The following is a 17,500-nucleotide window of genomic DNA, read 5'->3' as shown; positions in this document are numbered from 1 at the left end:
CACTATATGTACTCTCTATGATCACAATTATCCTATACACCATTTCAGTGGTGTAGTCTACGTAGAACGCAGGTATACGGAGTATACCCACTTCTAAATTTTAGGGACTTCAGTATACCCACTTAAAATTGATTGATCCATTGTTTAGAATAGCATAAATATATACAGTATACCCACTTCAAAAAAATGCTTGAATATACAGTATACCCACTTCAAAAAAGTTGACTACACCGCTGCACCATTTCCCAGGTTTATACATCAAATGTGGTGAAATCCATGCAACTAAGGGGTGATACAATGACCAAAAATGAGTTTTGACTCGTATGATATGTTTTGGTTAGCAACAAATATCCAATGTTTTTAGGTTGTTCCATTGATGGCACCTATACAGTTTCTGCTCTGGTTTGTTATTAGTCACATGCAAGCAACTCCATAAGGCAGTATAGTAGCCTATGTTTGGTGTGTCTGATGTTAACCATTTTTTTGTATTATTGTTTCCATGCAACCTAGGTCTGTTGACCTTGTTAAAATATGGCTGCAGATGATGAGATGACAAGATGGTATGTTTGTCTAGCTTCATTATCAAACCATCTGTTATCCATGGATTGCTGCCACTGTTGATTACCCAAACACATTCAAATCAGTGGGATTTGTCTTTATGCTCCGAAAATAAGGAGAAAGTTAGTAATGAAAGGAAGATGCTATTTATTACCGACAATTGTTTTGTTTTTTAATTATTATTATTCCAGCTTTGACTTTTTGCAAGCAGTGATTACATAAAGAAAGGGCTGCATAATTATTATAGTTAACCATATAGGCCTTATCCGATATAGATCAGTCAACGTAGGCTACTTCAATCAATTTACTTACTAAAGCTATTCCATTTGTTCCAGCTGTTTGCTGCACATTATTGCCTCCTGCACCACTTCCTCAGCTCCACCTTGCTGTGCTGTGTCATTATTGCCTGCTCTGTTCATGGGAGGAATAGATAACCTAGTCTTAAACTAGGCATGCGATGCTGCTGTCCCCTGTCGTTCTGTTTTGGTGCTGATGGAGAATAAACGAACAGAGCTATTCCATACCACAGTTTCCAACTTTATTCGTTTTTAGACAGTGTAGTTCTGTAAAACAGCACTAACACAGAACTTCTCCACATTTATTCATTATCGCTCTCATACAGCTTGATTGAGAATTAAGAATAATGGAGTGTGCATGATTAAAAAGCATAAGAAAAGTGAACTGGTTAAGGGCAAGGCTTAGAATAAAAGATGATCAAATGCAGCTCTAATCTTGTATAATCTTTTATATTCTCATATTCGAGAGCAAGTAAAGGTTCAAATGCTTTACTATTAGGTCTATCTATCTTAACCATAATATTGCATTTTCTTCAGCAATATAGGCCTACTATGTAGCGCTCTCTGGTGATGGACTGCAACTCCAGTCTGTTTTCCACGCTCAACGTAGCACGTCATCGAAAAGTTCTATGCTACGTTACGTGATCCGGAAGTGTTTTGGGAAACAAGTGGCTGGCATTTGGAGATGAGTGCCAAGTTTAAGTATTAAACATAACAGGGCTGCGAAAATATGACCTTGACTTTCGTCAGACAGTCCGGACGTTTGTGCCCTACAATTGCAAAATATAGTCATCTGTTGGAGCTAACCGTTTTGAAGAGATCCTATGCTGTTAAAGTAAGTGGAAATAAACTCTGTGATAGACATTAGAATACGATCACAGCGCAACTCCCTTTCGTCTTCATGCCTCTCCCCCTCCATTGCAATGTCAACCGCCGAATCTCGTTCTACTGTTCTACTGTTATGTTAGTAGTCAACATGTTTACTGTCGAGTGTTGTCGGACCTGGACACGCGTGAACAGACCTGTTGGCTGTCAACTGGTTCTAGTGACGCACGAGCGCTCTTTCTATTCATGTCAAGTGCGCTGCTTTCCCTGATGCTTTCAAGCGAATCTCCTGCGCCTGCTTGCCCCATTCCCTTGCTGCGCGGGGGTATAATAATACTAGAGCTTCAAATGTAAACCCACGTTGTAAACGGTGTAAGTTTGGAATAGTCGCGGTGGTGTCTGTTGTGAATTGTGGGCTTTTTTGACAGGCTTCTTATTTTAGGCTACCATACAAACCTTATAAATTATTATATCTTATTATTTTATTTGGTATGACGTCGCTGTCATACCCATGATATGACAGTGTCATAAATTACAATTGTGTCAAAATCATGGACAAGTCATACACATAATGTCAATGTCATTTTATGGTCCATTGTTTGGGCTTTACCATAAACAAATATCACTTAATGACAGTCATAACATGTGTATGACATTGCATGACTGTCTTACGACACTCTCATGGCTCTATTATGTCACACAACACTTATATTGACAATGGCGTGAAGTGTTGACTTTTTATTTTAACATCATTTGCAACAGTTTGATTAAAAGTCAGTGGCATTGTTTTTGTCATTCAACAGAGCAGGACTGTAGAGCATGTTATCTCTGCCTTCCGCTCAGTAGTGGGAGATGATGGCGTTTCACTGGGCCAGACAGTAAGAGAGCAGCATGGCAAAGATGAATCTGTGCACAGGTGAGGCCACGTTTTATTTAGTAGATAAATGCAGTAAAACCACATAGGTACTCTAGTTCCTTTCTTCTGTCTCTGTCTCTGTCTCTGTCTCTCTCTCTCTCTCTCTCTCTCTCTGGCTAAAAGTGTGTGTTAGGCAGTGGTGTAGTCTACTTTTTATGGTGGGTATACTGTTTATTTGAGCATTTTTTGAAGTGTTTATACTGTATATATTTGTGCTATTCAAAATAATGGATCAATCAATTTTAAGTGGGTATACTGAAATCCCTGAAATTTAGAAGTGGCTATACTCCACTGGCTATAATAATTATTGTTCCAGTCAGGATTGGAATTACTTATATGGTTCAAATGACATAGTGTACCATATACTGTACAGTTATCAGTGCATATGTTTGGATTTTTGTTTGAAAGTGTAGTCAATATGTGGGTGTTTTCTTTGCCACAGGTGCCAGCCTCCTGATGTGGTGGTGTTTCCTCGAAGCGTGGAGGAGGTTAGTTCCCTGGCTAAGATCTGCCACCACCACCGCCTTCCCATCATCCCCTTTGGCACGGGCACAGGGCTGGAGGGAGGAGTGGGGGCTGTGAAGGTGAGACTCGCTCAGTACCATTCTATTGCTACTGCATCTTCAAATGAACCTTTTTCATACTGGACAAACTTTTTATATTATAGATTATAGCTAGCTTTAGATTATTGCTATTGATATTTGCGCATTTCTTTTTTTTAATATATAAACGATAAACACAGAGGAGAAATATGAGAGAGACAGGGTTTTCCCCTCTATTTTACTTTTGCATCATACCCTGGTTATTCATATGTACCAGTGCTTTACACTAACTTTTTCGCTTACCAGCCATTTTGGCTAGTGGTTTTCCTGACTCACTAGCCATTGGGCCTCTTCACTAGCCATAATTTTCTTAACCATCATAGCAGCTTTAATGAATTATATAATAGGCTGTAATAATGTAATGCAGGATAATATAACATAATATAATATAATATAATATAATATAATATAATATAATATAATATAATATAGGCCCAATATAATATAATATAATATAATAGCCTATAATAGCCTAGAATATAATATAATATAATATAATATAATATAATATAATATAATATAATATAATATAATATAATATAATATAGGGCCTAATAACTAGAATTGTTATTAACTGGTCCATGCATGCATGCATGCTATAAGAACAGATTAACTTATCTGAGGAATGGCATAGCCGTGCAGAAACACCAAGCACAGTGTTGTGGAAGGGCACAAATGTAAGCTACATGAGAGCAAAATATTTCCGTCTTTGATCTGAAGGGCACTTTCGATGCGCAAAGTAGATAGTGCAAAGTCATTGCCAAGCTTCGCATGTCCTCGGTCATGGATATGGAATAACACCTCTTCCGGAATATTTTCTCATAAAAGTAGGCTATCCACTAGAAGGCACACACATATGCGGCCGGTAACTAGGCCTACAGAAGGAGCTACGACTTCCTGTCATTCCGTTTAATATTGAGTTGTTTAAAATATAGGCTAAACGGACGCAAGGCAAGATGGGCACATGCGAAGGGACATGGGACATGAATTGTGCAGTCTGGAAGGCTACTACTGCGCGTTGTTTAAGCCCCGTTTGACAGTCGGGAACAACGGCACAAGAAACATGGAGGAATATTAAGGTATGATGACATACAGGCAAATCAGAAAATTATTTAAACCGAACATTATTAATGCCGCATGTGTCCTTGTCTTATCACTGCGCTAATTAGTCTCAAGACTTTCACAAGACTGAGGTGTTCTCCTCTCGCCTTGTTCATTTTAATGTCCACTACTACTATGCATTGTAATGACAGATCCCAAAACAGGTCAGTTGAGATGAACTTCGCTACTTTATTTTCACATGAAGGTTTTCAGTGACATTTCCAAACGCGCGCTGATGTGCTGCTGGTAGCTCGCTGCTGCCACTCATATTCGCAAGACTAGCTCTATCAGATTCCTCTCGCGCGTGAGACACAGGTGACACGTGACACAGGTGCTTCATGGGTATTGTAGGCTCGCGAAATCGCATTGCATTGCGCTTGTAGCAAAGACGGTCCGAGGGGAAAAACTACAAAATGCGGTGCCTCATCATTTAGAATAGTAACGGACCCGCCAGAATGGCTAGTGAACCTTCGGTATCTACTAGCCAACGCCGACTTTCACCCGCATTTGGCTACCTGGCGTGTGTTAGTGTTAAGCCCTGATATGTACGTATACTGCACATGCATTCAGTGCAACAATCAGTTATTCAGTCAGCACAGACAGTTTAACCTGTCAGGCACTGGCGCTCACATTGTATTGTGACATGTCTCCATCATAAGATCTGTTTGGAATGCACGCAGTATGATTCCAAAGTCTGAAAGTGATGGATTAATGCGGCACATGCTTAAAATTGCTGGCAAATTTACATTTAAATATATGTTTGTTTCTGGGCATTTTTACATTTTACAATTTATACATTGGCATGTTCTTATGTAGCTAGTCTGTAACATCAATATTGACATTCAGCATGTTTGCTAAATCTCAACAGACATATCTGGGTTGTTGTGGGATCAATATCCATATATTGTAAATGTCTTACAGTGCTAGTTTCTCCAATACACACTTGATGCAGCACATTTTCAGCTAACTTTAAATGCATCAGTTTCTGTCATTTTCGGCTGCATTTGCTACCGACCTGCTGGTAATGGGCGGTGTGCCACTGAAGTGTGTGCTCGCTCTGCTCTGTAGGGTGGTGTGTGTTTCAGCCTGAGGATGATGGACCAGGTGTTGGACCTGCACCCTGAGGACTTCGACGTGACCGTGGAGCCAGGTGTGACGCGCAAAGGCCTCAACACGTACTTGCGAGACACAGGGCTGTGGTTCCCTGTAGGTGAGGGGCAATACTTACGTCACCCGTGCACACCTTCTGAATCCTTCAGAAGCCTTTGTTTCTGTATATACTGTAGATTTCTCTACACTCTGGGCATTTCTCAGAACCTAGTGCAGTGCACTTCCAAGTGTATCAGCCTAATTAGTCACACCCAGTGATTGGATACTCTTTGGTGAACTCTACGGAATATCAAATCACTGGGTGTGACTAATAAAGAGTATCCAATCACTGGGCATGACTAATTAGACTGATACACTTGGAAGTGCACTGCACTAGGTTTTGAGAAGTGCCCAATGTTTAGATCTGTGGTGTAATGGCATGCTTTGTGGCAACAGAAACACTGAGCATCCAAACAATGGGTACAGGTACTCACCTCTGGAAAAGAGACTCGTGTCTGGCTTGAAAGCACTGATGACGTTGACTGTGCTTGTGCCCACAGACCCAGGCGCGGATGCCTCGCTGTGTGGCATGGCGGCTACCAGTGCGTCGGGCACCAATGCGGTGCGCTACGGGACCATGCGGGAGAACGTCCTCAACCTGGAGGTGGTGCTGGCCGACGGCACCATCATCCACACCGCAGGGAAGGGCCGGCGGGCCAGGTACTGCTAGTATACTCTGTCAAGACGGGCCAGGTACTACTAGTATTGTGTATATACTACAGTATACTCTGTCAAGATGTGCTAGGTACTGCTAGTATTGTGTATATACTACAGTATACTCTGTCAGGACGGGCCAGGCACTGCCATGGTACTGGTACCAGGTACTGCCATGCTGTGTATATTCTACAGCAGGGTTTCAAAAGAAAAAAGTTCACAGCACACTTTCTTGACTTCATGCTGGTTTATTTAAAGCGAACAAGGCGTTTTGACTCTGTGCGCACATGGCCGGTATGAACACGGGCGGTTCGCAGATAAGCACTTAAGTGCCGAACGTAACTGGTGCGGGCACCGGCTCCGGCTCCGGCTCCGTTTTGTTCGGCCTGAAAGCCCTATCAGTGACTTTTAATTGAATTCCCCTGCACTACAGTATACTCTGTTAAGACTGGAAGATGTTTTTATTAGCACACTCTCATAAATGATGTGTCAGTGCTGTATTTGCTAGTATTTTCCAGTGCATTTGCAGTCAGGAATTCTGTTACAATTACTACTGTACTTTGTATGTGTGCAGACTTTCATGACTACCTTAACTCATTCCCCATTGTCTGGCAGAGACATAGGCAATTACTCTTGGTAAAAGTGAGGGGAGTAATCAAACACTGCTCTCCCCCATCCTCCCGCCACACTGCTCCCTTAGGGGCACCATTGGGGGCTGCCCCCTTGCATGGGTGAGGCATAAATGGAATTTCGTTGTGTGCAGTGTGCAGTGAACACTTGTGTGCTGTGGAGTGCTGCCACAATGACAATCGGAGTTGGAGTTTCCCAGGTGGAATTTCACTTTCACTTTCGCAGTCATGGTTGAGCAGCTACGGGGCACAGCTTGCATAAATGCTGCACGGCCACACTGATCTCCAGAATTTTTTTTTCTGTATGTAACAACGCTGAGGTGCGTTTTTTTTTTATCTAGTCCATCACAAACACTGGTCATGGCACACAGTCAACGTCAGCACTCCCTCCTAGCTTACTGCCACTCCCTCTATCTGCTCAGTGATCGGTTGGCCAAGATGCAGTCTGATGACAAAAAACCCTCTCAGTGGAATCAAAACAAGAGCTTCTGACCAACAGTTTTGTGAAGGCCATGTTTTACATTCACTACAGTGTAACTGTTGCTCTACAGAAAAAAGTAACACTTGGTCATTCATATGTCTGTTTTCTTAAAAATGTAAAAAAAAATGTAGGTCTAAAATATTACAATATGCATCACTGTATCAGGATGTACATGTATCGTGATATTTATCCTATCGTGACTTCTGTGTCTGGATGTGTATTGTATCGCACGTTGGTTGGCAATACCCACCCTTACTTCTGAAATAGGCTACATTTCTGAATGTAAGACTTGTGAATAATTATGATATGTGGTGGTGAATACTCTGCAAATGCAGGAAGGAGGGATTTGCCCAGAACATAATCAGTCTCGTGGGAGGGAGCTGAGTTTGGCTACCTGGCAAGGGAGTTGTTTTGCTCTTTTCTTGTGAGTGTTTGTTACCTGAGCTACATACTGTTCATGCGTGGGGAAAAAGTGACTCACTCATCCTCGATTACATATGCACAGATCCTGCAGGGAGGGATTCAGTAAACCTCCAAGCATCTATTAGGGTCTTCTGGGAAGCGACACAAATATCCACTCCCCTGAAAGATGTGTGCGTGTCTTGTGTGTTGTCTTGAAGACAAACTCACTCATAGACAGTAAAATATGACATAGAGTGTGCCGTGTCCTGCAGTGGGTTGCACCAGCTGGTTCCACCGTAGACTGAGCAAATGCGCTATAGCTTGCACTAAAGAAATTAGATTGTAGTTGAGAAAGAAGCAAAGCCATTAATGGAAAGTGTAGCAAAGGGGAGTAGAGTTTCCCAGCCTGGACTCAAACCCGGACCTTCTGGGGTAGTAAACTGGGCCTCTGACCGATACACCAAAGAGCCAGGCTTGTTGGCATGACAGTCAGAACACACCCACAACCCTAGTGATGGTCACTCCATCACATTGCCTTCCCCTTCGGGAAGCGCACCCGTGCGCTTCACACACTCATGGTGTCCCTCACGCAACTGCCCATCATGCTTCTCCCATCCGGTTTACCCCATCATCAATGCTTCACCCATCAATGGGGTCCCTCACGCCGTGGTCACCAATCCTGGGAGTCCTTCACATGGAATTACGGCTCACACACAATGGGTACGCTTCCGGTGTCCTCACGGTAGCCATCCCACTTCTGACACCATTTGTAGCGAAGGGGAGTAGAGTTTCCCAGCCGGGACTCAAACCATGACCTTCTGGGGTAGTAAACCGGGGCTCTGAACGCTACACCAAAGAGCCAGGCTCGTTGGCATGACAGTCAGAACACACCCACAACCCTAGTGATGGTCACTCCATCACAGAAAGAAATAAACACAAGGTGCAAAACCAGGATATACTGTATGCTACTGAGATATACCCAGGAACAAGTTACCTTCCAAAGTGGCTAGTGAGACTACAATTGTTACTAGCCACGGCCAAGTTTTACCCATTTTTGGCCAATTGGCAGGTGGCAATGTCAAGCCCTAGTGGTAACATCAAAACATCAGTTTGACGCTGCTCTCAATAAAAGCATGGAATAATCTTGCACCTCTTAGATGCTCCAGTGACTCCACTTCCATCTGCTACCACTTTATCTCCCAGGAAAGAGAGATATCCTCTGCACTCCTGCGCTTCACAATCTGGTGCGTCACGGGAAAGGACTAGTAATTGCAGGGAAAGAAAGGAGTCACCAGAGCATCTTCAGATGTGGAAATGTACTTGTTTCATTGGGCAAGTGCCAAGACTAACGTTTCGATGTTCTCACGTCTTCTACAGAATCAATCTCTCCCTGCAACTACTTTATCTCCCTCTGTTTCTGCTCAGGAAGACGTCTGTGGGCTACAACCTGACCTGGGCTACTGAGATATGTCATACCCAGGAACAAGTTACCTTCCAAAGTGGCTAGTGAGACTAAAATTGTTACCAGCCATGGCAGAGTTTGACCCATTTTTGGCCAATTGGCAGGTGGCAATTCAGATGCTCCAGTGAGATGCTCCGAGATGCTCCAGTGTCTCCACTTCCATCTACTACTACTACGTACATACTATCTCCCTCTGTTTCTGCTCAGGAAGACGTCTGCAGGCTACAACCTGACCAACCTGTTTGTGGGCTCGGAGGGCACTCTGGGCGTGCTGACCAAGGCCACGCTGCGGCTGTACGGGCAGCCAGAGGGGGTGGTCTCCGCCGTCTGCTCCTTCCCCTCCGTCCAGGACGCCGTGGATACCACTGTGCAGGTGCTGCAGGCCGGAGTGCCCATCGCTCGCATCGGTGAGACGCCAGACCAGACTAGTTGAGAGTGAAGAGCCAATGATACACTAGACTAGACCAGTCAAATCTGAGAGATAAAGTGGAACACTAGGCTAGACCAGATAGTGGAATGAAGAGACAAGGGCTGTGTCTCACATCACGCACTTGTGGACTTCGGGCACTGTGTTTCAGTGCCTAGGGCGCTCACGCTGAAAATTTCAGTTGAGTCAGTGCGCTGAAAGTGCCAGGATGATGCCCTAACAATGGCGTAAAAATGCAGTGCTTGAATGATGGACACTGCACGCACTAAACGGCGGCCATGTTGACAATGACACAGAGGAAATGTGGCATTCAGTTCAGTAGAAGAGTTTGGTCAACAGTCTCCTAATTCTGTAAGTAATGTTGATGGGACACCAACCTTTTCATGTCAACAAAAGTATTGTATGTGTGATTGTTGTCCTTTGGTATGAAGGAAATAGAAATACAAGCACCAGATGCTGTGCATTGTAAATAGTAGCCAACTCATATTTTGGCGTGCTAACGCCATGCTCAGCCATCACTTCCAGCGAGGGCACAGTGCATAGTGCTCAAATTTTTCCATGACACTATGCACTAAATACCTCAGTGCACTGTGTGCACTGTGCACTGGCTGTCAGTGCACTGACATAAGTGCTTGATTTGAGACACAGCCATAGCCAATGACACACTAGACTAGGCCAGTCAAGTCGAATTGGGAGAAAATGCAACACTAGACTAGACCAGTTATAAATCGAATGGGGAGAAAATGACTCACTAGACTAGACCAGTCAAATCGAATGAGGAGACGGTGAGACACTGGAGCGGACTACCTGAATGGGGAGAGGGTGTAGGAATTGCTACAGTAGTAACAAAGTAATTGCTAGTATCAAACCTTGGAAAATGCAGGTGGCATTGCGATTAAAATGGATAATGGGAGAGAGTAGACACACCACAAAACAGACAAAAATGATACCATCAACAGTTTACTGATCTCCTAGCTAGATCGAGCAGTAGCCATGTCTTTAGGGATGCAAATTATTATTTTTTAATTATTTTTTAAATTTTATTTTCAGGGGCTTTTTTATGCCTATATTTGATAGGACAGTCTGAGATGGTGACAGGAAGCGAGTGGGACAGAGAGACAGGGTGGGATCAGGAAATCACCCAGACCGGACTCGAACCGGGGTCCCCGTGGGCATGCAAGCCCAAATATGGGCTTAGCGCTCTGCGCCACAGCGCCCTCTGGGATGCAAATTATTGATTAATTCATTAATCATTAGTTGATTGCCTTATCGATCAACTTATGATTATTTGATAAGCTCAGTTTTTCCCCTCAAATCTCAATGTTTCTCGAAAATAAACTACTAAATCTAAAAATTTAAAATTAAAATTGTGACAAAATACTACATTTAAATTCCCACTATTCCCACTATTTACACCCCTCTTCACACACATTCTTCACATGCCCATTTCACCTGGGTCTCTTGTCAGTTGAATTGGCGATTAATTGTGATGAATGCTTTTTAATTGATTAATGCATTTATCGATAAAAGTCGATTAATCGATTAATTGTTTGCATCCTTACTATTTCAGTAACAACTCTTGATTTGTCCTTGCAGAGTTTCTGGACGATGTGATGATTGATGCGTGTAACCGCTACAACTCGCTGGCCTACCCGGTGACTCCCACCCTCTTCTTGGAGTTCCATGGCAGCAACCGGAGTCTGGACGAACAGGTGTCTATCACAGGTGTGTGTGTGTGTGTGTGTGTGTGTGTGTGTGTGTGTGTGTGTGTGTGTGTGTGTGTGTGTGTGTGTGTGTATGTGTGCAAACTATATTCTGACTTTGGAATGTGTCCTGAACTTAAAGCAATATGCTACCATTTCTGGAAATACAGTAATTATTACAACTCCCTTTGAGATAAATGATTGAATTCTTCTGTACCTCCAGCTGTTCTCTTTGTCTGGCAATGCAAATTCTACCTCCGAGCTAGCATAGATAATTGAATTGAATGGGGACCACCAGCTCAACATCTCCCCTTTCATTGATAGCACCTCTTGAGTTTTGGGTTACTCACTGTCACTTGGGTCTCTCTCTCTCTCTCTCTCTCTCTCTCTCTCTCTCTCTCTCTCTCTCTCTCTCTCTCTCTCTCTCTCTCTCTCTCTCTCACACACACTCTGTCTCTTTCTATCTCTCTCTCCCCCGATTTGCTGTTGAATGGCTGGTGATTTTTCCCATTTATTTATCAGTTAGTGGTGAATGCCCGCTTTTGCTAGTGTCATTCACACCTGTGTGTGCGTGTGTGCGTGTGCATGCGTGCGTGCGCATGCTCATATGTTTCGGTGTGTTCCAGAGGAGATAGCGAAGGAGAGTGGGGGTTCGGACTTTGCGTGGGCAGATGACGAGACGCAGCGTGCCCGGCTGTGGAAGGCCAGGCATGACGCCTGGTACGCTGCCTTGGCACTCCGACCCGGCTGCAAGGTGGGCACTGTAGCCAAGTAACCAGTTGGCACCTTCACCAGCTATGAGTAGTATACCTACTGGTCTCAACATTTGTGTATTTTTGCAGAGACGGTAGGATGAATGTTTTAAATGATGCTAATAATTGATGATATCCTATTATAATATCAATAATTGAAAATAAATTATTTAAAATTGTGCTAATGTAGTGGCCATTGGGCATGGGGACGAGACAGTGAAGGATAATGTGTGATTGTGATGATGTTGTTCACTGTTTCCTATATTCAAATATAAAAAACAATGACTTCCAAAAAAACTGGGAGATGGAGAGGATGGGAGATGTGTCTAAACTCTAAAATATGGGAGAAGCCTGGGAAAAAAAAACATGAGTATTAGTATTAATATCATAAGTTATTTATGCTACATGATCTTTTCTAAACTACATGTCTTTGCCTGTGATTTTGCAGGCTTATGCCACAGACGTGTGTGTTCCTCTCTCCCGTTTGCCAGAGGTGGTGGTGGAGACGAAGGAAGACCTTATCAGAAATAGACTTACAGGTATGCTACTCATCTTTACTTTGGTTAGTGATAGTTAATGATCTACTATCTATAATACAATATAGTTTATTTTACTTCTCTATTCCCTTTCTCTAATCTTCAGCACATTGGATGACAATTATGTATGATAATGTGCTATATACATGGGGACACTGTGTTTATAAACACGATGTTGTGAGGAGGGGCAAGACACTGGCAGCCAACCACGTGACTTAATTTTTTGACCGTCAGCGGGTTCAAATAATCAGAGGTTGAGTTGTGCGTAGCTAGTGTCGCGCAGCCAGGAGAAAACGAAAATTTAGAACCCATGTATTACTGTAGTAACTTTGATTGATTGATTGACGTCTGCAGCTGCTGTGTTTCACAGGGCCTATAGCAGGGCATGTGGGTGATGGGAACTTCCACTGTATTATGGTGCTGGACCCCAACGACCCAGATGAGGTGTGCAGGGTGCACCAGTTCACAGAGAGACTGGCCAGGTAAACCTGTGACGCAGACACACGCGTACACACGCGCATGCACACGCAAAGTACACACAAGCAAAGTACACACACTCACACACAAAACAAAGTAGACACAAATGTGCACGCACACACACACACACACACGCAAGCACGCACGCACGCACGCACGCACGCACGCACGCACGCACGCACGCACGCACGCACGCACACACACACACACACACACACAAACACACCAAAATCACTGCATGCTTAAAAATGATTGTTGGCATGGCATGTAGTAGACCCAGGGGCGGAGCTATAGAAGGGGCGAGCAGGGCATTTGCCCCTGGGCCAAGGGCCCTCCCGTATTGGTAGTGGGGGCCCTATTGTAACTTTGGCAGGCTGTATGAGGGGCCCTATCAGTGTTTTGCCCTGGGGCCCAGTGTGCAATTGTTCCGCCACTGAGTAGACCTGCAGTCTAATGTTTTTTGCATAATACCAAAGCGTGTTTGTGCAACACAGCCAGTGGATGTGTTTTGTTTTGCAGGGCTGTAACGATACACTCGACTCAAGATTTAGTTCGTATCACGATTTTTGACCTACGGTTCGATACACCCCACGATTTCTGAGATGTATCTCCTTTGTCTCCACAGTTGCAATGTATCATATGGTTGTTTTCTGGACTGAAGGATAACAAAACTCTGAAAAGGCGTATTACTATACTGCCTCCTTACATCGCGGTACAGTATCGTGACTCTGAGTATCACGATTCCTCGGTTCAATCCAATATCGTTACAGCCCTAGTCTTCTGCATTGCCCTTGTAATCAGCTCCCCATGATTATCAGATTACATCTGATCATCCTGGAACTCCAAACTGATTTCCTTGACATAAATATCAACAAGTCAACACTGTTTTTAATTGCACAGTGGAGAATTGTAAACTGATTTTGCGAGTGATTGTAAAGTGGATAATCTCAAACAAATCCAAACAAAGCTCTATTTTTCACATCATCAAATCTGAGCAGCACAGCCAGAATTTTTTTTTTTCGAGTTGACATCCAATCAGAGCAAGAGACAAGTGATGGTGGTGCCCTTTTAAAAATTTGATGATGTACCCAATGAACTCTGTGGGCTGAGATGCTGCATCTCTGCCCCATCATGTGCCTGTCGAGCGACACTTTGTCGTTGTCAGCCAGATTATAAAATGCTTCCTCGTGACTCTTGAGAAAAAAAGAATCCAGCGTTCCTTGTGAGTGGAATCCTAAACAGTGGATGATTTTGCAGTGTCAGTGTCTAGTTGGACCAGTGGTTCACAACCTTTTTTTGTACAAATGCCTCCTTGCCCTCACCATAAGCCTGCCAACGCCCCCCTTCGTATTGAAAAATAAAATAGACTAATGCTCCCTCAATGAGAACTCAGCCCAGCCCCCACTCAGCTGTATATTTCTCAACGCCGCCACCCTAAGGCTTCCCAACTTTCCCAGGGCGGCTATAGCGCCCCTGTTGAGAAACACTTAACTAGATAGAGTGTTAAATTTGACTGTCTTAGAGTGGATTTGACAGTGTTAATTCAACACTGTGTGTCTGTTGAATAACACTTGTCATCTGTATTTCTAAAAAAATCCTTCCTCATGATGAGTGTGTGGAATGCTAAGCAAGTCGATCATCAGATTGTGAATGGGGAAAGAGCAGACTAGACAGACGCCGGTATTTTTTATTTCCAGCAAAGTCATTCCCCCCCCTCCTCTCCTGCCCTCCAGGTTTTTTCTTTCTCTTTTGTCATTACGAGTGCAGTAGAAGGATGAGTAAATCTAATGTTGTCTTTCATCTCTTAATTAAATCTGCCACTAGCTTATTTCCACCAAAGCAAAAGCAAAAAAAAAAGATTTAAACTCCACACTACTGCTGTGTCTTGTGTTATTATCTAAGTCGGATGTTTGGCCTTGGAATAGGAAAGCCCTGCCTGCCTGTTCTAACGGTATTGATTTTGAAGGTCTGAGTAGTTTTTTTTCTGTACTAAACCCTGGAGATGGTTTGTATGATGGTTCAAATTATTTTCTGTAAAGAGTTGGGGAGTATGTGTGTGCACATTTATGGGTGAGATGTCTACAGTATTTGCCCTTAAGTGTGTCTGTGTGTACTGTATGTGTGTTTGTATTTAATTAGCATATTTACCTTTAAGGAGCAAGTTCATAACCATTATGTTAATACTAATGTGTACATACTATATCTGTGTGTGTGTGTACTGTTTATGTAATGCATTATGTTTATATTAATGCATATTTGCCTATAAGTAGCAAGTTCAGGGTTTCCCCCTGCACTTTATTGCTAAGGCGGCCACCTTGACAAGAAGCACCTTCCACCTTGACTAGGTTCCCTGAAAAGATAAATATCTCATGTTGTGAATGTAATTTCTAAAGTTGCTTAGGGAAACACTGAAGTATATATTTGTGTGTTAATTATAGTGTGTGTGTGTGTGTGTGTGTGTGTGTGTGTGTGTGTGTGTGTGTGTGTGTGTGTGTGTGTGTGTGTGTGTGTGTGTGTGTGTGTGTGTGTGTGTGTGTGTGTGCGTATATTTGTGCAGGCGGGCTCTGGCGGTGGACGGCACGTGTACAGGTGAGCACGGCGTGGGGCTGGGCAAGCGCGCCCTGCTGAGGGAGGAGGTGGGACCCCTGGCCCTGGAGGTCATGCAGGGACTCAAGGCCACGCTGGACCCCAAAAACCTCATGAACCCTGGGAAGGTCCTCTAGGCACCGCCCCCACCATCACCACTACCACTTCTACTCCCATCAAAACCACCACCAGCAACCTCGTGAGCACTGGGAAGGTCCTGTAAACACCCCCATCACCACCGCTACCTTAACCATGAACACCTGCATCATCAGCAATGGGTCCTTGTCACATGACCTCCAATATTTCACATGAAGTCCAATATTTCAGTTTTTCCAATTTTGATGCGATAAAGCCTCAGACCGCTGCTCGTTTATTTACCCTGCTTCTTTTCAAAACCGGAAAATGAATCGTGCTACCAGCATGCAGTTCCCTTTTCTCGCCACCAGGTGGCATGTGGGAGTTTGGAAGCTGCTCCTCTCCTTCAGGAGGGGAAGGAGTAGAGGGGATAGGTTGTGTGGCTGTGTATTGTGTGGCTGTGTAACAAACAGGCCTCTTGGGGCGGGAGGTGAGGTGGGGGGGGGCTGATTGTCTCAGTGTTTGTTGAGCATCAAGGAGTACACTGATTGTCCCTTTTCCCCTTGTCCCTCAAGAACCCTTTATTATTACGGTTTGTCTCATGTGGCAGAGGGAGCGAGCGCACAGCTGCACAACAACAACAACAACAACACCACACCACCAATTTGGTATTCTAGTGACTGATGTGGGGGATTGAATGGGATTGAGTGGACGATGATGTGATTAATGAGCGATGACAAATGATGCTTGTAGTGTTGACGAGGAGAGTCTGAGGATGACGTGCATGTGTACTTTTGTATGTAGTGAAGCGGAAAAGTGCTTCTCTTGCCCAGCCAGAGGAGAGCTTTAGACCCCGTTTACACGTATTATGGATATTTTTGAAAACTCAATCAAGCCTCTCATATACACATTTCACCCCTCTCATTTCAGCCTCTCGTTAACACGTAGTGTCTGGTTTTAAAATATCCCTTTCAGGCGGCGAAAGTGCACCTGTCACACTTTGGTGTTATTTTTTTTTTTTAATCTACGTGCTGTGTATGTAAACGGATAAATACAGTAGATATCCATGTTTAAAAATATTCATATACGTGTAATCAACGCCTTAATCTATTTGCATTGTTTATAATGTTCCCTTGGAGCTACAGTATAGCCTGCCCTGCTAAGTATACCTGCTCTTCATATGGATATGCGCACATGTAATTTATTCAGTGTCTATTTTTTATGTATTGCAGGTCTGATTGAATGCTTTGCAAAATAATCTACATTTTTTTTTAAATCAGCTCGATGAGTTTAGCTATAGTCCGCCGCCCTATGGATGTGGCAGTTTTGACTTTTCAGGTGTCATTTCTCTGAGCCTCTTGTACTGTGAATTGAATGAGATGTTTTTGTCTCGTAATAAAGCCAAATGAAAAAGCTTTTCACTACTTTCTTCTGTGGCTTCTCAGTCAAGCAAGAGTGTCCTTGTTGCTCTTTGCAGGTCTTGTTTGACAGACAGAAACATGTTTCCCTTGAGGAGGATTCTTCCTCTCCAATCAATATTGCTGGTCTAGACAGTAGTTGGCTGTCCAGTCAAACTCATTTGCATCAGTAATGCCTTGTTCATAGTAATTAGAGTCCCATCAGTGTGGCTGGTTTAGACTGCAGACTGACTAAGATGCAATGTGCATTTGCAAAGTGTTTCCAAGCGACAAAGGATATTTGGTACGAATAATTAAAATGCACTCAACGAATTTAATTAGTGACTGTTGTAGGCCACAGATATTTAAAGATACAACAATGACATGGTGTTTATTTCTCACAAGCATGCACACATACTAGGCAAAACATGATATTTGGTGAAATTCCATCAAATTGCATTTGAAAGTGTTT

General features: G+C 43.4%; 1 protein-coding gene across 1 annotated transcript; it reads left to right on the top strand.

Annotated features, from left to right (window-relative positions):
• Positions 1 to 1,514: 1,514 nt before the first annotated feature.
• Positions 1,515 to 17,050, top strand: ldhd (lactate dehydrogenase D). Its single transcript, XM_063196907.1, has 11 exons — positions 1,515 to 1,689; positions 2,483 to 2,595; positions 3,038 to 3,179; positions 5,367 to 5,508; positions 5,948 to 6,107; positions 9,283 to 9,482; positions 11,099 to 11,227; positions 11,832 to 11,959; positions 12,406 to 12,496; positions 12,864 to 12,975; positions 15,528 to 17,050. The coding sequence occupies exons 1-11, from the start codon at positions 1,585 to 1,587 to the stop codon at positions 15,691 to 15,693; spliced, it is 1,488 nt and encodes a 495-aa protein (XP_063052977.1). The 5' UTR covers positions 1,515 to 1,584; the 3' UTR covers positions 15,694 to 17,050.
• Positions 17,051 to 17,500: the final 450 nt, after the last annotated feature.

The sequence above is a fragment of the Engraulis encrasicolus genome, chromosome 4 (genome assembly GCF_034702125.1).
Source record: "Engraulis encrasicolus isolate BLACKSEA-1 chromosome 4, IST_EnEncr_1.0, whole genome shotgun sequence".
Taxonomy (NCBI): domain Eukaryota; kingdom Metazoa; phylum Chordata; class Actinopteri; order Clupeiformes; family Engraulidae; genus Engraulis; species Engraulis encrasicolus.
The sequence above is the reverse complement of the archived record's forward strand: the minus strand, read 5'-3'. Positions and strand labels throughout refer to the sequence as shown.